The 24322-nt window shown below is 41.4% G+C and overlaps 1 protein-coding gene across 5 annotated transcripts in view; it reads right to left on the reverse strand.

The window, feature by feature from the left end:
- wdr7 (WD repeat domain 7) overlaps nt 1-24322 on the reverse strand; it is a 104524-nt gene that overhangs the window by 79290 nt on the left and 912 nt on the right. For 2 of the 5 annotated variants that reach the window (XM_085168480.1, XM_085168477.1), the window contains exons 2-16: nt 22602-22773; nt 22407-22513; nt 21343-21421; nt 20332-20506; nt 20130-20206; nt 19437-19556; nt 16771-16916; nt 16577-16679; nt 15521-15646; nt 11942-12089; nt 11439-11554; nt 11069-11201; nt 10693-10913; nt 9709-9904; nt 6587-6801 (exon numbers count right to left, since the gene is read on the reverse strand). In XM_085168480.1, the coding sequence (XP_085024606.1) occupies nt 6587-6801; nt 9709-9904; nt 10693-10913; nt 11069-11201; nt 11439-11554; nt 11942-12089; nt 15521-15646; nt 16577-16679; nt 16771-16916; nt 19437-19556; nt 20130-20206; nt 20332-20506; nt 21343-21421; nt 22407-22513; nt 22602-22760 (2121 nt within the window). In that variant the 5' untranslated portion in view covers nt 22761-22773. The remainder of the gene's footprint in view (nt 1-6586; nt 6802-9708; nt 9905-10692; nt 10914-11068; nt 11202-11438; nt 11555-11941; nt 12090-15520; nt 15647-16576; nt 16680-16770; nt 16917-19436; nt 19557-20129; nt 20207-20331; nt 20507-21342; nt 21422-22406; nt 22514-22601; nt 22774-24322) is intronic. The other 3 variants (XM_085168481.1, XM_085168479.1, XM_085168478.1) reach the window with 2 other exon arrangements.

Consider the following 24322-nt stretch of genomic DNA (forward strand, 5'->3'; position numbering starts at 1 on the left):
TAAGTTTCAAATGATGTGACTCATCCTGTGCATGCCCAACTCAGTTCTGCTATCACATGTGAAAAATCAGCACATTTTGTCAAACACAGACAATTTAACACGAAAAAAAGTAATTTGTATGCCAAAAAGTAAGTTTTTCTACTTTATTTCAATTTCTAATAGCATTATCTGCTTTGCAGTTAAACTCATCAAACTTAAATTATGTTATTTGTATGCCTATGGGGATATATTCTGTGTAGGTCTTTAGTGCTAATGTTTTAGCCGTTGGCTGTAATGTTAGCTAGTTCATGGCTATAGGAGTCTGGGTCAGTTGTAACAGCAACAGTCTGGGTTAGTTGTAACAATAATGCAGATGTTACAACTTACCACACTATTACTTTAACTTATATTAAACAAGTTGGGGCAAAGACATCAGCAGAGAGAGGTTCACTGGTCACTTTTGTATATGTGGTTAATGCCATTGGCAACACAATTCCTCCACTGTTTGTGTTCCCACACATACATTATGCAGACCACTGTGTAAGAGATGGACCAGTAGGAAGTACTGGTAGTGGAAATAAATCAGGATGGGTGCAAGAAACAGATTTCCTACTCTATCTGAAGCACTTTGCAAACCACACCAAGGAAAGCCATGATAAAAAGTAATGGAATTGCGATGCTGGTGAACAACTACATTTTTTCAGCTTCTTTGTTATGTTCAAAATTGGTGCAAGAGCTGTAGGTTATAATGCCCACTGAGCCAATGAGGCCAAACTCAAGGAAGACCAACCAAAATTAATGAAATACTCAGTTGCAGAAAATTCCATAATTTGTCTTTTTTGGGGGATTGGAATATGTTCAAAAGCTAGATTTCTGCATTCTGTCACACAAACACATAGCTACATAAATGGCTCTAAGTGCATTCATGTGTTGAATAAACAAAGATTACATGTTAATGTTTTGTTAGTACCCTTATTTCATTGTGTTACATTTCACCCCAGGATATGTTACAACTAACCCAGACTATGGGGTTAATTGTAACATTTCACTCTTTGTGTTTGAGGCCATATCATGCAATGGGTAATTGTGCTGCAGAGAAAATAGCTGCACTATTTAATAGCCGAGACATGTAAATACTTTGCATTACATTTTGAATCCACTACCTTAAAAGAGCTCCAATTTACAGACAGAAATGTCAAAAATGTTACAACTATCCCCGGTCTCCCCTATGGCACTTATTTCTTTTATAATTTGCTAATTTTGTCTCCGTTTTCCCTTTCCCCTCGACAACGTACCACTATCGTGTAAATTTGCTCATCTGTTTTACAAAAATTTGCCTTGTTTTTGTCAATTTGACATTTGTTCCCCAGGGGGTCTGATATTATTTGCCTTCTTTTTCCTTAAAAACTTATCAGTTGTCGTTTTTTTCCTTTGTGAATTTAAAACTTAACTATTGAAAATTGTGAGTTTTTACTTAAAAATGTGAAATTTAACTACATTGAAGTTGAAGTTGAGCATGAAGTTAAGCATTTGGTGCTGCAGGGGCCAATATTTTTAAAATGATGTTAAAAATCTTCAATATAAACATATCATTTCTTCTAAACGGTTAAATCTCTGTGAGCTTACCAAGTTTAACACTTCGTAGCACAAGCTATGAATCAGCGCACACAGAAGTGACGATGAACTGATTCTTTTATGTGATAACTTGTTTTGTATCTGGATCACTGATTGACTTTGTGTAAAATTCTGGTATTATTTTCATATTTGTACCTTCACTGATCACTGGTCATTTTGTTGCACTTAAGTACTTTTTTTTTTTTTCTTTTGCCTGAAGCTCTTTGTATTGAGCTGGATGTGACTGTGTGGGCGAGAACAATAATTAGCGGTAAAGACACGTCCTGACTGACCGAGAGACACAATACACCTGCAGCTGGGACACACACACACACACACACACACAGTGACATCACAGCTTTGACAGGCTTGTCCTCCCTGAGGGCTGACGTGTTGTATGTCTTTGTGTGCATTTGAAAAGTGGTGCTGAAAACAGTGATGTGCTCATAAATTTAGTGTATTCTTCAAACATGTATAACTGATCAAATCTGGGCTCATTTTGATATTTTTACTTGTCCGTTTATTTTTTTTCTTATCATTTACATGAAAAAAAATGATGTGAAGTAGATAAATATCGGCACTATTATCGGTCTATTAGACAGTTTCCTGGTACGCTGGTGCATGCACAGAAAAACATACATTTGAGGACGTTTATGAAGTATTTCATTCAAAGAATGGCTAGACTCCTGCTTGGATCCTTTTAATTCTGTTTTCTGGCTTCAGACTAAGAAGTTAGTTCTTATTTTCATAGATGTCTTTGATTTTTCCTGATACTGGAGCCTCATCCCTGTGTCTGTGTGAGGGAGGCGCCATTTTGGTGGAGTAACACTGCCATCTAAAGGCAGTCTGCAGCACTGCATCACTATTCATCTCTACAATGGAGTGCGGTCTGTAATATTTAAGTTTGAGAATGAAGAAACATTTATGAACACATAAAAATTCCAACATGAAGCAGGCCGTTGTGATGTGAGGAAACATGGCTTCAGAACTAGGTGAGAGAGTCAGAATTGAAATTGTTCTCCTGATCAAAGAGCAGCTTTCTTAGAGTCAAACACGACTGGACTACAAAACAGATCCAGCAGGAGGACGTGAAGTTAAAGACAGAGTGACAGGAGCGAGAGAGAAAGGCGGATCAGGCATGAGATCATTTAAGTAAATGAGGAGAGATACACTTAGCTTGAATTTGTGCAGAAAACAAAAAGAGAAGACAGAAGAATGGGCAGGAGGATAATGCGGAGAAGGACAAGGACAGAGAGGAAAACGAGGATGAAGAGGAGGTGAAGAATAAGGTGGAGAAGAAGAAGTTGGTAGAGGAGGGGAAGGTGGCAGAGAATCAGGTGGAAAAGGAGAAGAAGTTGAGGAGGAAAAGTAGAACAGGACAGTAGAGGGCAGAGGAAGAGAAGAAGAAGATGGAAGGAGGAGGATATGAAGGCAGCAGAGGAGAGGAAGGAAAAAGGAGGAGGGTGTGAATAAGGAGAGGGTGGTCAAGGGAGACACGCAGAGGGAAGAAAGTTGAGAAGGAAAAGAAGAGGAAGGAGGAAGATGAGGCAATGAATGAGGTGCAGAAAAAGGTGGGAGAGAAGAAGAAGAAGAAGAAGATGATTAGATGGGGGAGAAGAGGAGCAGGTCGACGCTGTGATTAAATTCAGGTGCAGCAGGAGGGGGAGGAGTCACAGAGGAACTGAGGAACCTGACTTAGAGTTCCGGTTTCCCTGAGCTCAGGATTAACAAACTCAGAGTTCCAGTAAACTGACTTCCTGGATCCTGGCAAAGCTTCAGGCTCAAGTTTGAAGACCTAAAACATCATTCTTGCAAGCTCCAAAGTCTGGATACAGTCGTTTTTCCTCATGAACACAAACATTCACAGATCAGCACATTCAGCAGAATAGCTTCTAAGCAAACCGACATCAACTGCACACACACACACACACACACACACACACACACACACACACACACACACACACGTCAGCTGGGTGAAATGTTTGGGTTGATAGTCTGACATTTCATGGTCATTATCCACCATTACACCCAGCAGGGGAGGACACATACACACGGTGGAGGGAGTCGGTGGTGTTGAGCCATAATTTCAGCAGGCATGAGGGGGAAATGACGGCGGGGTGGGAGGCAGGAAAGTGAAGCACAGTGATGCATTTCTGACATAAAAGGAGAAGAAAGATTACAGCTGTTGTTTGTTGGCCTTTTCACAGAAGAGCTCTGATTATGGGCAGTTATGACCGGGGGGGAGGGGGGGGTTTCTCCACAGACGACCCAGAGGAGAGAGAAAACAACACAAAGGTTATCATGTGGAAGGAAACAGGAGGGGGGGAGGAAAATTAGAAAGAAAGGACGACCCCTTAGAGCAGAGGAGACCAGAGGTAAATGAGTTCCAGGTGAACCTGCAGAAGTCAAACTGCACCGGCAACTAAACTAAACGCTGTTCAAGCACTAAATAATTCACAGCGCTTGTTTTCGGTGCTGGGCTGCACATTTGGGTGGGGTTACCGCTGTCAGGACAGATCAGATCATCACGTCTGACAAGTGGTCCCCTCACAGGTGAAGCTCAAAGAAGCTGAAAGCTACCGAATACAGCAGAGAAAGGGTCACTCAGGTGTGCCGTGAGCTAAAATATAATTCTTCATTAAGTATGATCGGTGTTTAAAGCTTCTTTTCATTATTTCCAGTCATATTCAAAAGGTAGAAATTCATAATTACAATACCTTAAACACAAAATTTAAGACATTTTATGGTAGAGTGACACAATAAAACATTTAACTCAGTTTTCCTCTATGTTAGTTTCATCTCCACAACAGTCCCTGGTTCTCTTGTGGTCCTGACTGTGGGACTGACTCACTTTTGGAGTGAGCCTCTAGTGGATATTAGAGAAACTACAGTTTTTGGTACTTGAGCCAACAGGCACGCCTCTGCTCCCATACATCATCATGTAATCAGCATGAGCCATTACATGGTTTCATACACAGCACTAACTGTAAAAACTGGTTGCAACATTATTTTCCCGGGAAAGGCAGTTTGTTTTTTTGAAGCTCCATGTTTGAATTTGTGACTTTCTATACATCATTTCGTCATGAATGTAAATGTTCTGTTGTTTTATTGGTATTTTAAGGTTTTTAGCACCGATCAAAGACAACTTTTTAATTTTGTTGTTCAAGCACCAATGACAATAAAGATATTCATTTCAATTTAATTCCCCAGACACCGAGAACTATGCACTTTTGGAAATGGAATTTTGATGTACATACTGTCTTTTTGCAAATTGTGCACAGTGTGCATTTTATTTTCATTTTTATTATAATTTATAAAAATGGGTGTATCTCAAAAACAAAGTTATGTGCACACTCAAAGTAATGTTTTGTGGTTTGAAAGGATTTTATGCAACTTTTTTCCTTTTACAATTTTTGTATCTATGTTCTGGGTAGTTTATTGCATTTACTTAGTTACCATAAACTTACTACACACGCATTTTCAAAACTGGGGATGTATTGATGCACAGGAAGTTGGGAAAAATGCACAAAGGCACTACAGCATGTAAAAATGTAAAAACAAGCTCTGGAGGGTAATTTTAAAGTAAAAAAATAAATAATTAGGACCCAGTTTAAGATTTGAGAGAAAAAAAGGGCTACTCTAGTATTTTGACTTGTGCTGGTACAGGTTTAAATGTTGAAAAGCTAGTCTCCAGAAAGTCTCAAAAGAAACGCTGGACTCACTCTTTTTCACCATTATGACATTTAATACCATCGTTCCCTGGAGAAGTCACTGTACGGTTGACCTTTGGGCCGTCTCCAGCAGAGTTTTAATTGGTCTGACTTGAGCCAGCAGCTTTGTGACTGAGATGATACGTGTGTGTGTGTGTGTGTGTGTGTGTGTGTGTGTGTGTGTGTGTGTGTGTGTGTGTGTGTGTGTGTGTGGTGAATGATGCAAAGAGAAAATCATTATATGAGGAGCATAAAGAGACATCTGAACTTCGTAGAAATGAAAAAATTAACATTTGACAAACCTCAGCTTCAGTCTAAGAAGATTTAGAAAACAAATCTTTGTTTTGAGCAAAAAATAAATAAATAGATAAATAAATAAAAGTAGGATCAGGATTTACCACAAAGTGTTGAAAAGATTCCCAATCTGAATCAGATTCCTGAAAGTGACGTCAATCCGGAACCTCTATTATTTTAATGACCACCAGGAAGGCGACTCCTTCGACTTCTATGGTCTTCTGTGACCTCTATGAACTTAATGGGCTCAGTCAGTAGTTTCAGGTCATAAACAGAACATCAAGTCATTTTGGTGGATCTCAGGCTTGTCTGCTGTCCCCTGTTTCTAAGGTTATAATAGGTATCGCGCTGCAACAGTTTATATTTATATCTGCAGTTGTACTTGCAGGTGCTTTAAAATATACTCACTACTCTTTATATTGTTGTATATGGGTTTTTGAGGACTCTCTTTAAAAAGAGATGCTAATCTCAATGACATATTAAAGTAAACAGATTTAACAATAAATGTATAATGAAAACTATAAGGAGGACCAGAGACGTGTACTTGCAAACTTGTGTGATCTGTTGCTCAGTGATCTGTCTTAAAAAGCAGCTTAAAACTTGTCATTTTAATGATATTTGTTTTGACATTTTTGCTGTATTGTCAAAATACAATTTTGCTTGCTTACCCCTTTACTAATCTAACATATTGAAATGTCTAGCATGTTAATTCAGCTAACAAATGCAATCCAGACCATTTTTCCCCACAGGTGGCTGAGAATCAGGGTCTTTCCTTTGAATTTAATAAACACCAATAGCCTCACAGTGTGCAGAAAAAACAAGCGTTGCCTGCATTTGGATTGCTCAGGATCTGATGGTAAACAAATATTCCTGTATACATGCTACAGGTCAACCATTATATGCACATTTCTTTGTTTTGTTTTGTGCCTTTTTCTGTTTAACTTATTTCTTCCAGTGTGTTTGTGACTTTTATTGGTCGTCCTCACCTTGTCAGCGTTGTCTGCAGCCAGCAGGTTGGTGGCAAGCGTCTGCAGTTTGTGTTGAGCCATGTTCTTCAGTGCTGCCAGGCTGCGGCGGGTCATCGCCTGTTTCAGGTTCACCGCCGAGTGGCTCAGAGCATCCACAGTAGCTGGAGCCAGCTCATCACAGGCATTCAGGATCTCTACTGCAGTTATTCCCATCACACAGCGGTCCAACGCTCCTGGAACCAAACCAGTAAACAAATCTGCCTCAGCCTCAGAAGACACAAGCTACACACAAACCAACAGTCTGGTATTTTTTTCATATTTTCTGTAGTCATATTTTCACCCCCTGGTCCACCATGGCCCACCTGCAGGTGTACACCTGTGCACAGTAAACCTGACATATATAGATTCACTGCTAATTTCTAATACATAAGTGCCTTGTTTTTTCTCATTGTGCCCATTCATTTCTCAATTAGACCAGCTAAAGATTTTGCATGGAAAGAAACTGCTAATTGGATGGTTTAAATTCCTTGTAGCTGCAGGTCTTTAGCACTCACTGTTTTAGTTGACTGATGGTACTCTATTAAATCCATCCATCCATTCTCTGCTGCTTATCCTTGTCAGGGTCACAGGGGGCCTGGAGCCCATCCCAGCTGTCTAGGGCGAGAGGCAGGGTACACCTATGGGCAATTTGGAGTTACCAATTAACCTATCCCCACTAACTGCATGTCTTTGAACTGTGGGAGGAAGCTGGAGTACCTGGAGAGAACCCACACAAACACGAGGAGAACATGCAAACTCCACACAGAAGGACCCCAACCTGACAGTGGACCTTCTTGCTGTGCAGCAACAGTGCTAACCACCGTGCTGCCCCTCTATTAAATCCATAGGGTAGATATAGATAGCTCTATACCTCAAGCTCTCAATTGCAGTACAGTCCTCAAAGGTTATTAGGTTAATTTGGTAGTAACATTCAGTTTAAACAACACAAGGATAATACAAAGCAATAAAAATGAAACACTGCAATCATATGCAGTTTTAAAAAGAAAATTCTTGCAGTGTATTACAAGCCCTTTTTAAAAAAATCAATTTTACATTTAACTAAATTTCGAATTTTTAAATGACAAACGTGTCATAGTAGATCCATAAGTAAACAAAGGAGTTGTGTTTTAAGCAGACAGAAATAAAATAAAAAATTTACATGTAAAACAGCAAGTAAATCTAAAATATCTCAAGAGACATTTCAAGAGAAAAACATTCAATAGAAGGAGCCAGAGTTTTGTAAAACAATTTTCATCCTGCACTGATCTTTTTATCAGTAAATTGGAAACGGTGAAAAATGTCCAGTGTAATTTCCTTCGATACAAGATTGTATTAAAAGTATGTTAAAAAAAATGCCTGTCATTTGTTGACCACCCAACCAATTAATTGAACCACTTGCACTGTAAAAGGTGATTTCATCTGAATAATCAGGAAATACGCTTCACACTGGATAAAACTAAAGCAATCCTGCACAGGTGGGTCTTAAGCTTCTTTTTAAAAAAGAGAGTTCTGCAAATTGGACGCAGCTACAGCCAACATTTCCCTGAGCTCAGAGACCCAGGAGCTACATATGGATGAAGCAGTTCATTAATACCAAGTAGAAATTTGACCATGAAGAGCTCCAATAGTGATCTCTGAAATCTTCAACTCAACCCTAAACTTTAAGGGTTTCCAACACACTTTGTTTGTGGGAAGCTCAATGGTTTTGATTCAACTTTGACAGAACAGTAGGTGTCGTGTTGTGTCGTGTTGTGTTCGCAGGGCCTCAGAACTGCACTGAGCTCTGACCTCGACCCTGTACGGCATCGTCAGGATGAACTGACACATCGATGGTTTTATCTCAGCCTCTCTCTCTTCATTCTCATCACACAGACTCGCCTTCTGTTTCCATCAGTCTCCCTCCTCTTGCCCTTGCACTCTCCTTTTATTTATATCAATCTTCCAATCTCTCTCACACCATCTCAGACTCACAATCATTATCTATAGTCTCTTGAATATGATTCAGGTCACAGACGATCTTCTCCAGTGTAACAATTCTCCACCTTTACAGAAAGAGACGGGCTTTATAGAGACATCATTAGCTGCAGACAGAGCTGACATCAGTATTGGCTCTGGTATTGAGTGAGAGGAGAAGTGGCACCATTATACCTGAGTGTGTATAGGTGTGTGTGTGAGTGATGAAGGCCCATGAGCCATGGCCCCATTACATGTCTAACGCCTGAGTACACACACAGCTTCCTTAATTTCACACTTAGATACCCTGCAATTTCCCAGCACTACAGCTCATTCAGGTCACACACACACACACACACACCCCTACACCTGGTCTGTTCCAGTACCCAGTCATCATTCAAGTTAATGCTACCTCTATGCTGTGCCACATGGTGCAGACTGCACAGGAGCTAGCAGGTACAGAGGAACATGTTTACTTCGTTTCTTCATGTCAGGATGATAAGATGGATATTGTTAAGCACAGAGCTCAAATTAGGATAACTGGGAAAACAAAAAAAAAAACAAAGGATGTAGCTGCCATGTTGACTTTTTGGAGCTATTGTTGGACGAGAGCCAAGTTATTGTTCAGCCAACACAAGGGAGCCTGTTCATCAGGCACAAATACGAGTTTTGGGGGATTATTAGGTGGCTGTAGTTCAGGAGGCAGACCAGCTATCTACTAGTCAGAAGGTTGGTTGTGTTTGACTCTTTAGTCTGCATGGTAAAGTATCCCTATCCAATATACTGAGCCCCAAGCTGCTATCTGATACGTTTATTGGAATATTGATGTGAATCTTAGGAAAAGTGCTTGGATTAATTATTTGATCAGTGTATGAGGACTAACTCTTTTGAAGCCAGTGTCTAGTGGTCATTGGGTGAACTGCAGAGAGCACGCCCACGCCCCCCCTTAATGCATGCTTAGCATTAAGACTAGAAGTAGGAGGAAACTGCAAACCTGAACCTTTCAGCCTTGGTAGCAGCTCGCAAAGGTTTTACTTTGAGCTAACAAACAGGCTAATTTGATTATTATGATCGGTATCTTAACAGTCATAAGGTTTCCATGTTCTAGTACAGTGAAAACACCTCCTTCCTGGTCCTCTGGTTCTTACCTGTGTCCATCTGCCAGACGTACACAGAGCCGTCAGAGCAGCCCACCACCAGGTAGTCGTCTGCCGGGCGCCACTTGATGACTTGGATGGGGAAAAGGTGCCGCGACGCGAGCATGATGCACTTCCTCTCCCGGAGACTGAGCAGGCCGACAGAGTGGTCGCTGGCCACCGAGCAGACGCAGTGCTGCACCCGAGTCTGCAGAGGAAACACAGCACGAAGGTGAGGCAGAGAACCTGAAGAAGTGCTTGCAGGTCACCGAGAGGTTAGCAGACAATAAGTCAGAGTAGAAACTCAATACGGCCTCTGAATCGTTTAACATTATTTTATTTTCAAGGATTTTGAAGCATTTAAAACCACTCAAGATGTCAGATTTGATTGAATTTAAATGGAATGACCCTTTTTAGTCATTAGTGACTGCACTGCTGCAAAGGTCTTCTGATCTCTGGAGTCATATATCACTGGTTAAAAAAAGATATCTGCTCTCTATGACATCAAGTAGAGCCAAGAGTATAAACAAACTATGTGAAACTGATTAGAGCATCCTGAAGCCTGAGCGTCCGCCTCACAGTTTACTTTAATATGAAGAGCCAAATTGGAACAGGACATATGTGACAGGAAATGAGCAACAGTTACAATAGGTACCCTTTACTATTAAAAGAATGAGAAGAAGCCCATCTGATGTCTTCATTAAAGCTTGTGTGTGTAACAGCTCAGCCATTGTACTCAACAGCATTACTGTGATTTCCATGGCAGCAAAACATCTCTAACCATTTATTTTAATGTCATGTAAACAATACAAAGTCCTCTCTGTGTAGTTTCAGGTGGGCTTTTGAAACCACAACAGCACAAAGGTCTCAACTTATTTCCACAGTAACGATGACGACTGTAACCTCGTAACATTTAAATATAATGTCAAACGATGTTGCAGAGACGACAGAACAAAGCCTGAACACAGACATAGACCCGTGCGGTGGCGGTCTTACGCTGCAGTTTTCTGGCGGAACGATGAGCTGCGTGATCTCCCCTCCGTGGACGCAGAAGATGTGCTTCATCTCCCCGGTGAAAATGTCCCAGACAATGACAGAGAAGTCCACTCCCCCAGACACCAGCGAGCGCTGGTCGTAGCGTGGCGAGACCTGGTATGGGTACAGGACGCAGGTCACCTTGTTGCGGTGGCCTCGTAGGGTGCGATGAGGCGGCCAGCCTGCAGAACAGACCGACACAAGGGTCAAAGGTTTTTAAAGTCAACTAAAACTAGAAATGTGCATGAAAATGAATCTTAACTGATGTAAAAGGAGTCAAATTGAAACAAAACTTCCCTGGATTTGTTAGTGTGTCTTTATAGTTTGTTTCTCTCACCTCTCCTGAGCATGTGCTCGCCCTGCAGCAGCTGGACGATGGCCGTCTGAGTAGCGGGAACGAGGATGATGCTGCCGTCTTCTCTCCCGCACACCAGGCGCCCCTGAGAGGGGATGTAGACGCTGGCCGTCACCTGAGGTGAAGCACACACACACTCTCTTAGAGTTTCCCCACTGTGTAGACCCCATCGCACACGTGCTCACAAAAGAGGTTATTTTGGGGTTGTGTTGATGGACACAATAAAAGGACGTCACACACACAAACACACACGTTTGTTTTCATTTTTGAAAGTTTTCAACTCTGTGAGAATATTTTGAATCTTTAAAACAACTTCTTTTATAATTTAATGAGAACATTTCTGTGTTCAGACCTTAATGGGTTCGTCTTTGCCTGGCAGGACGCTGAGCTGGTCGATGATCCCCGAGGACACTGGGGTCAGCTTATCAAACGCCTCCTGCAGGCTGATGGTGAATGACACCTGCAGCTCTGCAGTGATACAAACAGACAAAGGACTCGTTTAGAGATCAGCCTTCTGAAGGACTTGAGGATGAAGAGGAAGCGCTCCAGAAAGTTGAACAATGCAATCAGGCATCTTGTAAAGGGGACCTATGCTGCTTTACTTTTTTCTCTTCCACATTTTTCTTAAGAAAAGAAACTCTATGAATCAAGTTTTTCTGTTTGTTTGTATTTTTGGACCAACAGACTAAAAACAACCTCCGTTAATACCAACTCGTTAACAATGGGCTGCTTTAAAGCTCAAAACAAAAGAGATCATTGTAACGTCATGCTGAGCTTTGAAGTTCAAGAAAAACAGCAAAGTTTTATGAAAAGACTTTTACCGGAGAAACCTCGCCATCTTCCCCTCTTCCTTACCTGTGGAGGTGGACTGTGGCTGCAGAGGCGAGGTGTCCGGGATGCTCCACAGGGTCATTCTGCCCGCCGAGTCACCCTGGATCAGCAGCTTATGGAAGGGCTCCCTCCGGCTGAAGAAGAAGCGGGTCACAGGAGGGCAGATGAGGAGCTGGAGGAAGGCAGGAAAAAATACATGTCAACACCAACAAGATGTGATGCCTCATAGCTCCCCGGTGACAGCTGGATCTTTAAAGGCTCTCCAATTGGCCAGAACTCTTCCACCAATACTGGAATATGCTGAACTTGTAAGCTGAGCTTAAATTTAAGAGCCAAGTGAAGCTGAAATGGTTGGTTTTGCTCTCAGGTTGTCTTCAAACAACAACACACAGCAAACTGCAGAAAAGCAGAACCACACATCTCTGATCTACAAGCGCTCCAACCACTGTTTTTTTGTTTTGTAACTCTGGGATGGAATAAGCCGAACTCATGGATGGCTGTCTCAGCGCCATCTCTTGGTTATATGAGAGCCTGATACAAGGCTCTGAAGTAAAAATTTGTAGAGCAGAGTCAAAGATGACATGAGTTTGGTTGAGTATCACCAAAAATCTGAGCAGATTCTGTTCCTTGGCTCAATAATTCTGGACATCAGGATAAAACTGACCTCTCCGGGAGAGAATAAACACAACTGGAATCACACTTTAGCATTTCATACTATTTTAAAAAAAAAAAAAAAATCCAACGGTTACTGAAAATGGTGGAGATGGGAGGAGAGCAGCAGAGCTTTTACTGCCTAAAAAACACAAGCAATCCACCGCTAACCAAAACTGGGCTGACTTACATCTATTATCAATACATGAAGTAATAAAGAGTGAAAACTGATTAATGCGACGAGCAGTGCGAGAACAAGTCTCAAAGTGCAGTTTGGGCTGCTGGCAGGCGTGTGGGGGGGGGGGGGGGGGGGGGGTTGCGATGATGAAAGCCGGTGAACCTGCGGGCGTAGCGTCACTGCGTAATGGCTGAGGGGGTGAAGAACGATCGGTTAGTTCAGCTCATCTGAGCGCTGTGGACGAGCAGTGAGGGTATGCAAAGTGCCACCAAATATCACACACGCAAACCAAACCACATCTTTCACTAAAGATGCAAACAATTAAACAGCAAGGAGAGTTTAAGTTTTCAGCAAAAACCACCAGAGAGGAAGCAAGAAAAACAGAGACCGGACACCCACCCACTGCACCTCATTCATCTGGATAACTAGAAACACAATATTCAGAGTTCTGTGACGTGTAACCTGAATTTCTTTTAACCTATCTTAATATTTAATGCAAAAAAAAAAAAAAGTGAGCAAAACTGTACAGAATTAATGTCACTGCTAAAAAAATTAATTTGTAAATTCTAAAGTTATGAGTTACTCTTCTCTTAGTTAGTAAAACTGAACACTTCCTGTACATAGTTCAAATTAAAGGCCAACCAGAAAAGAGAATTTTAGACCAAGGATGATGGAACAAAAAAGCTTTGGAAATTTGGCCATGAAAATCAAAAATCTGATTTTAGTTTAGAAAATCTCTCATTCTAGATCAACTTCATTCTTTCAGAATGACACTTTTCATTGTGGCTGACCTGACAAATGTCAAACTGGGTTTACCTGAGCAACACAATGTTATTTACAGTAAATAACTTATTATTATATCACATTAAATATTGTATCACACCAGATGAATATAAAATTACATTTTATATTTGGATTATTTATTTAGCTGGTGGTGATCATATGAAGTTGGCCCTAGCGCTGGAGCTCACGCTGGCTTTGGTTATGTTTGCGAGTTCTGTGCACCATATCACAATTATGTGTACCATATCACAATTATGTGTCACATTTTTTAAAAAGCATTATTGTAAAAGTACCAAAAAATTGGTATTCACTTCAATCAAATGTTTCGCATTTGATGTGGACCATGGCCATCTTTTCCATTATGCCAAGATAATAACCACATTTTTGCTGTGTTATTGAAAATGTAGACATATAAAAGAAAACAAAGACATTTATCAAATAAAGGACATTGGTAATTATAGCAACCACTCTGTAGGTTCCCTAACAGGGGAAAAAAAAGCTGTTCCCATCAAAGCTAAATACCTTTTTTTATTATTTATCAACACCTCACAAATAACGTAGAGTTTTTGGCTGTTCGACTGTGGCTGACCCGTTGTGCGCCTTTGGTTTGTTATGACCTCCGGGACTCAGCGGGTCATTATTTGCTTAGAAAGCAGCTTGGGGGACTTTGCATGCATCTTCATCAGCATGAAGACAGATGAGGAGGGTGATGGTGCTTTTGGAGGACGAGTTTTGCTTTAGTGGGAGGAGAGCGTGAAACCAGGTGAACCAGAGTGAGTTCAGTCCATCAGTTGGTTAGGCAGGAAGGAAAACAAAGAGCGGAGCAAACAAAAACAGGCAGTTCACTCAAATAGTCATCAACTCAGCAGCTCACTCTCAAAACAACCAATTACCTCTTCCAAGCAAAACAGCAGCCATCAGTGGTTTGTTTTCCTAGCAAACTTACAGATATTACCATTTCTAGTATTTTCTATTATGATGGCGTTCCTCAAGGACTCATTCTTGGACCACTGCCATTTTATGTACATCCCAAGCCACAGCTTCGCTGACATCAGGAATTAGTCTACGCTTTCAAATATATAAAATTCAGTATATTCTTCTGATAAACAAAGTCCTGAATGATCAGGTCCCATTACATCTTACAGGCCTCGTATAGACCCACAGTATCCCAACACTCTCAGTCACTCTCATACTGCAGATTTAAAAGTGTTTCCTAGATTTTCCCAAAGTAAAATGGCACATCAGGATCATCTCTTTTTTTGGAAACATCTGCCCACCACGCACCACATCACTATGTCAACAAGCCAAACTTCACTAACCAATCAAAAGCATTTGTCTTAGTGGTGCCTAAGTGTTTGCTTGCTTTTAAGAACTGAAGGCACATTTGAACCCGGAAATGGCTACACCAATCGGAGACCTGCACCATGATCCTGGTCCGACTGGAGATCTCTTCTTGTTAAAAAGCAGTTCCTCCTCTCCACTGTTGCCAAGTGTTTGGTCATAGCGGATGTTCTGATTGTTAAGGTTTTCCCTCTAATAGTGTTGGGTCTTTACCTAGTGTATAAAGGACTTTTGCACCCCCTGATGAGATGGTGTGTTTTTTACGGCTGAAAAGAGTGAGCTGAAGAATGTGAGCCACTGAGCTGACATCAACACTTTCACTGCTGTTCTCACAGTTCGCTCTTCTCACCTGGTTGTCACTTTCTGGATGAGCTGCAAAGTCCCAAAGTCAGTTTGTAAATGCTCCAAGCATTTCAAAATAATATCTTTTTGACCCCACCTGGACCCTAAGAACCCTAAGAATAATTTATATCAAAAATTAGCTCGAAAGAAAGATTAATCGAGCATTTTTCAGCTCTGGCTTCTCCAAAGTAAGGAATACATTTCTAAAAACTCTTATTCTGCCTCTTGTAGCTTTTGCAGCTTAGCCATGACAGTGAAACCTTCTTCTTCCTGCCTTCGCTTTCACCATGTATTTTTCTTGGGCTTACAGGTGCCTCTAGAGGCCGGTGGTGGAATAACGGCTCTGGGGTGTAGAGCTCCAAGTCGTACCCGCTGGGAGGGAAGCACTTCACCTCCAAAACCATCTCTTCCTCCTCACCTCCCTCTCCTTCCCTCTGAGAGGAGCGAGGGAGGGAGCATAAGGTAGAAACAGCAAAAGTAACAAAAAAGGCACAGACAACACATTAATACCAACAAGACGACAAATTATAAATACACACATGAAAAAAATGAGGAAATTAAACCAGAAAGGAACAGACACAGAGTCAGGTTCATGCACACGGATCAAGATGAGACCTTTCATTTACATTTCCCGCAGCGGTTTCAAATTAAAAACTTTAAAGGAATAAAGGGGAAACAGGGACGAGCTACCGCCTGGAACAACAGGTCATGTCTGCAACTGTTGTTGGACTTGACTGATCTCTGCTGGCTTTTTGTAATCTTGAATCCATGTGCATGAAGTGAACCTCACATAGAATAAATCATATAGACAAGACAAAGCAGCCTGAAGACTTCAAGAACCACATTTATCAATATTATTGCAGAGCAGACAGCTAGTACCACGTTAGGTTGGCTTTACATAGCTAAAAGCATGACAGGCCTGCTGGTTTGCTGCACAATAAGGTTACAGGTTTGCTGACTTACCGACTACCGAAAGTCAATGTGAATAACTGGAGTTCATAACTTTTAGTTGTGAAAATACATTTCCTGATGGAGGCTCAATGCTGAAATGCAGTATAAAGTTTTTAGCTTAAACATGTCTTAATAACAATAATAATAATAATAATAATAATAATAAGGTTGTTTTACCTGTGTTATTCTCAAACTGTGTTTAGTTTTTTAAACTAATCAAATGACGCCCCCGTCAAGTCTATTCTATTTATAGTCTATAAACCATTTAAAGAACAGAGGCTGCCTTATAAGTTCAAATCATCGGTATCAGTAGCTATATCTGCAACACTGGCCCTGTATTTACTTGGTATCAAATCGTTAAATCTCCCGTCTTCCTCCCTGCGCATGCAATCTGAGGCGGATGGAGGACTCACCTGTTTGTCTGAGCGGTCAGCGATGCTGTACACCAGCGGAGGGATCGAACCCTCTTTGGTTTTCCCAACGTCACTGCGGAAATGCTCACTAGCAGGCAGGCAGCTAAGAAACACAAAGACATGTTTAGGTTAAATTGTCATGACGATGAACTTGTCTTTTTCCTGCAGTAATGACAGATGAGCAGCAGGCTTACCTGGCTGGCAGCTTGTAGATGTAGCTGCAGCCATCCTCGGTCCAGATGATGACTTTGTCCGCGGCGATGAACTCACCTCCCGTCCAGGACTGGTCGTTGTCGTTGGACACCGAGCAGAGCAGGGAGTAATCGCCCGCATCAAACACCTGAGACAGACAAAAATTCATTAACATAACCATCTGTCCAGGCCAAGACTTCAGACTGCTGTGTGATGATATTGTAGAGAACCATCAGCACTCCGCTGTGGTAGTAGGGCTGGAAAATCGTCAAAATCCTCAGTGTATGTTTAGCTCAGTGGTTGAGCAGTTTTTAATACTCTGATTGGTGTTTCTCTTTACAGTAGTCCCTCGCTATAACCTTTCGCGGCCTTGCTATTTCGCGGATTTTATTATATATGGTTGTTTCTTTGTTTTTGTTTTCTTTCTTTTGGGGGGGGGGGGGGGTGTAACAGCGCATTGTGTGCTGCGTCCTGATCGGCTGTAGACCATAGTCAATCAATCTCCTCCGTGCCGTGTCTCCTGTCCAGTACAGAATGCGTTCAGCTTGTCAAATTTACATAAATCTGCGATCGCTAGCAGTGTGAGTGAAGAGCTGTACTGCATGTTTGTAAGTTTTCTCCCCAACAAACACAACAATGTCGACAAAATGTTGCTAACCATCACACAAAAAGTTGGAATTCTGGACATGCTAAAGGAAGGTAGAAGTTACCGTGTTTTTCGGATTATAAGGCGCATTAAGCGAAACAAAACAGTAAAGTAAGTCAAGCTTTAATCAACTCATTCTTCTTGTTTCCTCTATAATACATGACTTATTTTTCTACGAAGGTTTGAACTTTGAGAGTGTTTAAACAGGAGAGAAAAGTGTGAAAATGTTCATGTCTGTCTGAGAAAAGTGTATAAAGTCTGTAGTAGGGATGGGTACCGGTATCCGGTGCCATGATGGCACCGGTTCTGACACAAACGGTAGTAACCAGACCGAAAAGCAGCGCACATTTCGGTGCTTTATTTCGGTGCTTTTTTTTCCTGAGCTGTGGTACACTTTCTTCTTCCTTACATTTATATTGGCGGTTGGCAAACAACTGAAAGGTGCATTACCGCCACCAACTGGTATGGAATGATACACTTTAGATTCTAGCCAATCATTTTACGTTTCCGGATAGTAGGCGGGTCCATGTACGTACGTTCTTTTAGAGCAGAGCTACAGATTAAAAATGCCCAAGGCGAAGCGGTCAAAAGTCTGGCTGTACTTCACAGCAAAATATGCAAACTCAGCAGCCTGCAACAAGTGCTTTAAGCTGATACTGTCAAAGAAGGTAACACCTCAAATCCGATGAAACACCTGGCGACGGATAGCGTTTTTTTTAAAAGCCGAAAAATGCGCCGTATTTGATAGCTTGCTGCAAGACCTCACACCAGCGCATCTACTGCGGGTGGGTTGCCTGTTATCGGACCCGGAGTTAGCAACATCCCCCAAAAACCCGAAGAGGAGAGTCCTGGCCCCTAGCCCTGCCAGTGTAGCAGAAATGATGACGGATGATGATGGCAGCAGCAGCAGCCGTTCTTCTCTGCGTGAGTAGCTTAGTAGGCTAACCACGTTATTAAATTAATGCATGTAAGGTGAACTAGCAAACACCGTCATAGTTACATGCAGCTGTCTTCTTGTTTGATGGCAGATACTCCCTTCACCCTGGCCAAAAAGGCTAAAATGACCAAAGAAAAAGTGGAAAACGGCTAAACATGAGAGGTTTTTGGACAAAGTTTGTGTTTTTTCCATTGATTAAGCACTGCTTCCAGCCAAGAGTGATGCCATAAATCCCCTATAGCTGCAGAAAAGGCTAACATTGTTATCTTTTTACAAAAAAACAGCTGAACATAAGATGTTTTTGGACCAATTTTGTGTTCTCCATTCTTTAAGCACTGGTTTGAGCACCGTTTCAAAAGTACCGGTTTGGCACCGGTATCGGATAAAACCTAAACGATACCCATCCCTAGTCTGTAGTGAGGGGTTTTACAGCTTTAAAGCATCTATAATAATTGTAAAAAAGCTGGATATTTCACGGATTTCACCTATCGCGGGTTACTTACTTACACTACTACTACTTACACTAGAATGTAACACCTGCGATAAATGAGGGACCACAGTACAGAGTTTCTCCTGGTTTCTTTTGGCTGCACTTCCAGCAGAATAAAAGAGGTTTACCAGCAGATTATAATCAAGTATGACAACATTTTATACATTTCCTAAATCACCACCTTAATACATGCACAGTTGACACAAAGTTTGGGTTAATTCGTTGGTTTTAGTAGGGTATGACTTAAAAAGCTGCACATATAAAACTCATTTCTCTGTACAACAGGTACACTGCACTGCTCCAACAGCAGGTGGAGCAAACCATAATGATTTACCCAGTAAGAAGTAAACCATCTTCATAGTATAGAAAACCCAAGGGTAACCCTCGAGTTACCTGCTACATAGTACAGGCTTCATGTGATTGGCTAAAATGGTATTACATGATAACCTTTCTTTCACTCTACCAACTTTGTTCAATCTATTTTGATCAGTTTAAAATAGTTAACCTGACACAGGAGCATTTCAGCACGCTCAGTCACCACTGTGACCATCATGCCAGCAAAAACAACCCCCGAGTGGTTCGTGCAGGTTCTTACCCTCCAGTATTTGGAGCACACGACCAGCAGACTGCTCTGAGTGAAGGTGCAGAAGGAGATGCTCTGGCAGCTCTGACAGTAGATCGGTTTGGACTCCTCTTCAAACACAGGGTCCAAGTCCTGAAAAAACAGACAAAGAAATTACAAGTTACATCCTGAGCAGAGCCATACATCGATGCTGGAGACACAGAAAAGAAGCATTTTCTCCTTGATTTTTAAACAACCCCCTGGGCTCAGGTGCCAAAAGTTATAGTTCCTCTAACGTCCACTTGAGGCTGGCTCCAAAAGTGAGCGACTCTCCACAAACTCTCATGTTTAAATGTCCAATTTTATATCAGAAATAAACATGTTTGCAGCCTGCTGCAATAAACAGTTTTAGACTATTGACACTTTCCTCCATCAGATTATAATACTTTAAAATTAGGGGTGCGACAGGTATGCTGAAACAGACACTAGTAAACTTGTTAGGCCTGACCTCCACTAAATGCTGGTACCTTTTTAAAACTGTCCAGAAACCAGTGTGTGATATCAAGCTGGCCACATCTATCTTTTATATACAGTCTATGATATTCTAATCTAAGTAGGACTGGGGAGGTCTGTGTTTTCTTAGCTTTACTTTATTTACAGCTTCATTTACGATGGTGTAACTGAAGCCTGATGCGCGTTTTAATAAACACCTGTATGGAGGTGTACCTGCATTCTGCTGACCTCAGGTGTTATGATCCAGACCTTCAGGATGCCCGTCACTGACACCGCCACTACCGTGTCCTCTGCAGAGAGACAGAACATAGCTTATTCACAAGTACAAACATGAAGAAGTCCATAGCGATGATGTTTTGTGCAGGGCAGTCTGCAAGCTAACATTCAAAGCAGTGAACCTGAGGGAAACTCTCACCTTGTGTGCGGTGGGATCGGATGATGCTCATAGAGCTAATCCAGTCAGGAGAGATCTTAGACACCAACGAGTACAGGACCTCCAGGCTGGTGGCATCCACCACCAAGATTTCTGGGTAGTGGCCATTACAGAGGAGACGCCCCTCCCTCTGAGTGCCGATGGTGAACTGGTAGTACTGAAGAGGAGGCAGAGAAGGAGGAGGGGAGTGAAGACGAAATGATCTGAATTAAAGGTCTTTTCAATCACCTTGTGGCTTAATTTTGGTCTCTACTTTTTCCTGAAGGTAATATTAGGCTTTTGTGTGCTGGTTAAATACTTTTCAGCTTTTTTTTTTTCCACCTGAGCTTTTTTCCCCTTTTTTCAGGGAAAAGGGAAATACACCTTAAAGCTTAGGGAAAGAGCACGACCATTCCCTTTGTATGCTCTAAATATGAAAACCCTACAGTAAATACTAGTTTACAGTAGTATTGGGAAGCTCACCTGTAACCAAAAGGTTGCCGGTTCGATCCCCCAGCTCTCTCTGTCCTGGTCGTTGTGTCCTTGAGCAAGACACTTTACCCTACCGCCTACTGGTGTTGGCCAGAGGGGCCGATGGCGCAATATGGCAGCCTCGCTTCTGTCAGTCTGCCCCAGGGCAGCTGTGGCTACAACTGTAGCTGCCTCCACCAGTGTGTGAATGTGAGAGTGAATGAATAGTGGAATTGTAAAGCGCTTTGGGTGCCTAAAAAAAGCGCTATATAAATGCAATCCGTTATCATTATTATTATTATTATTATTGGTACCATAAAAAAAGAAGCCAAGTAGAAAACATCTGACATAATTAACCAATCAGACTGTATTTGGGTTGAATAGATAAGACGAGGCTGAATCAGTGCTATGTAAATGTACTGTTTAACATCTTGATGTCTGATGATCATTCACTGCATATATGTGTGTGTGTGTGTGTGTGTGTGTGTGTGTGTGTGTGTGTGTGTGTGTGTGTGTGTGTGTGTGTGTGTGTGTGTGTGTTACCTGTATGCCAATGTGAGCACATGCCAGCTTTGTGAACTCAATACAGCGTCCGTCATTCACGTCCCACAGACACATCTCCCTGTAAGGTCAACAAGCTGCTGTCACACATTATGTACTTTAAAGAGCTTCCTCATACACAGAAGCCTAATCTGTTTTTAAGCTAATTATGGTTGTAGTAAAATGGACTGCATTCTTTTAGAAAACCACAGTGGTTGCAGTACATGAGAGGGTCCCTTTCGTACACCAACAATGCCTCATCTCAAAAACCTCCAGCTCTGAAAATGACTGGAGGTGAAGTCAGGCAGTCTAATACACATTTACCACTGATGTGCTGTCCTGCACCAGTGCCTTCCTGTCAGACTTTTTAGCATTTCTCACACTTATGCATTTGTTGGAGTTTGGCTCAGAGCTGGCTTAGAAGTTATGCTTTAAAAAATGTAATGTTTTAATTTAATTTATATGTTGTAATGACTTATTTCATTGTTTTTAACTTTTATCACCCTGTCCAAACTAAACCTCCTACAAAAAATCATCACAGCAGGCAAGCAGCAACCTCTGAGACTGAGAAATAAATCCAAAGAGTGCAGTTCCTTTTATGTCCATAAGTGAGTCAGTCGCTTATAGACAGTGGACTTCTGGCTCCAATAAACCAAAATGCAAAAGGTAATAAAGTCTCAGTATAGGACTTTACAAATAAATGGACCACATTAGAGTCCCAAAACCTGTCGTTTATACAGTTTATGTCTGTAACATGTAACCACTGTACAGGCATAACAATTAGGGCAGATGTGACACATATTTAGGATGAAAAGGCTCAAATTTAAATACCAGTCTTCAGAGTTTATTCCCAAAACTATTTTGACAAATCTTTCTGCAACTGAGCCTCAGCACTGAAATGAAAATACTTTAAGACACAATTTAAAAATAAAAATAAAAATAAAAATAAAAAAATCACAAGAAAAGAAAGGTGTACACACTGCAACTGTACATACAACCCACATGAATGTGTTATATAAAAGTTAGCAAAAAGAAGTCTCATGGAAGCACGCTTCACGCTTGCTCACCCGCTCTCAGATGCACTGACGATGTACTGTTTGTCGCTGCATGCACTCGCTTTAGACAGGCAGGTGATGGAGGCTGTGTGACCAAACAGCATTGCCCTGGGACAAATCTGAGCAGGAAAAATAAGAGAGGAGCAGAGTGTTTGATGAGAGGAGGAGGAGAAGCAGATTGAATAAAGCTGGAGGACAAACACTCACCTCCAACTCAGGCGTCATGTCCCAGAGACAGATCTGTCCATCGTGGCAGCCGGTGATGATGGTGCTAAAGTCATCCATCACCAGCAGGCTGCTGATGCAATGTGTGGGAGCTGTGCGGCCCCAGAGCACTATGGGTAGAACCAAGTTGTTCCCTGACATTATGGTGATGTGTCTAGAAACAGAGGAAACAATGAGGCTTAAGTGTGGCAGAAGTCTGCCTTAGCTTAATGGTTTTAGCAACATTTACATGTTTGAATGACTTCCTGGTTAACAGCAACCTGGAACAGTTTTGATTGGTGCGTTTTGGATCTCATGTTCATGCACAACAATCTGGAGGAAGTTTGATTTTACTCCAGCAAATAAAGCTGAATATCTAAGGACACCAATCAGAACCAGGATTAAATCTCAAACAGCTAAAATACTACTGAAATGATCATTTATGACCCATTTCACATGGGAATACTTTTTTTAAACTTGTCAAGTTTAAAAATTTGTTCTGCAGGAACAAATCTTTGAGTGTGTTTATATTTACAGTCCAAATTGTAATAAGTTACTAAAGCAGTGAGATAAATCTATCCAAGCACACCCTGCGATCTCTGCAGCTCTCCCTCTGCAGGTATCACTGCTAGAAAGCCTGAGGATGGCTGCTGTCAGTCTGAAGAAAGGTTTGCAACAAATATGAAATTTAGATTTAAAGATAACAGTTCATATGCAAACAGACAGCTTCCAGTTTAGCTTTGTTCTGTAGCAGGTCTGCACAATAAATATAATTTTAATCTGAAATCATAACTTTGGTTTCCCACAATGAAATCAATACGATCAAGTGATAATGAAAAAATGGTTGCTCTGCCAACAAAACAAGCTGCGTGGTGCAGTAAGCTTCAAGTTTTCTGGATTAGTCTGTAAGAGCAACACTCCATTAAAAGACGGAAAAACAACAAAACTCAAACATGTGACAGCAGAAGGTGAAGAGTTCGTCCCTCAGTGCAGATCATCATCATACTCCGGATATTCTGCAAGTGATGTGACTCAAGAACAAATCTTATGCAAAGAGCGATAGAGAGTTTTCCTTTAAACAACAACTCAAAAAACACAATACAGAGACACAACAAAATCATGATAAAAATAACAACAATCATGCAGAACAACACAAATAGAAAGTCAGCAAGGATGACTGTTAAAAAAACCCACAACTTCAGTTAAGCAATAACAGGGCAGAAAGTTTGATTCTGCCTTGTAAAGTGACTTTTTTTTTTACATCCTTTTGATCGCCATTAAACCATTTATTGATCCATAAACAGAGCCAATGTCATCCTGGAGGAGACCACATGTTTAATCACGTGAGGCAAATCAGGCAATCATTCCAATCAGCATTAGTATTGATTGCAGTGACCCTTAGCTCCAAGGTGACAAGATTACTCAAAAGCAACAACAGAGCCTCCTGATACTCTCACTGTGGGAGCTCAAGAGTTCAGGACTTTGGACCAGGACACTCACAAAGTTAAACCATGCTGGAGTAGTGAAAACTAAGACCATTCATCCCCACTAAAGAAAAACTGAGGTGCAAACCAAAGCTGTGGCTCAAAAATTAACGAACGAATGAATCTGTGGTCCAAAATCCTGAGGTAAGTACTTAAACAGAGGCAGAAACTCATAAACCAATCTACAAATTAAATGGTGGCCCAAAACCTGAAGTAATGAGGTTGTACAAAGGAATAAAT

The sequence above is a fragment of the Neolamprologus multifasciatus genome, chromosome 7 (genome assembly GCF_963576455.1).
Source record: "Neolamprologus multifasciatus chromosome 7, fNeoMul1.2, whole genome shotgun sequence".
Lineage (NCBI taxonomy): Eukaryota > Metazoa > Chordata > Actinopteri > Cichliformes > Cichlidae > Neolamprologus > Neolamprologus multifasciatus.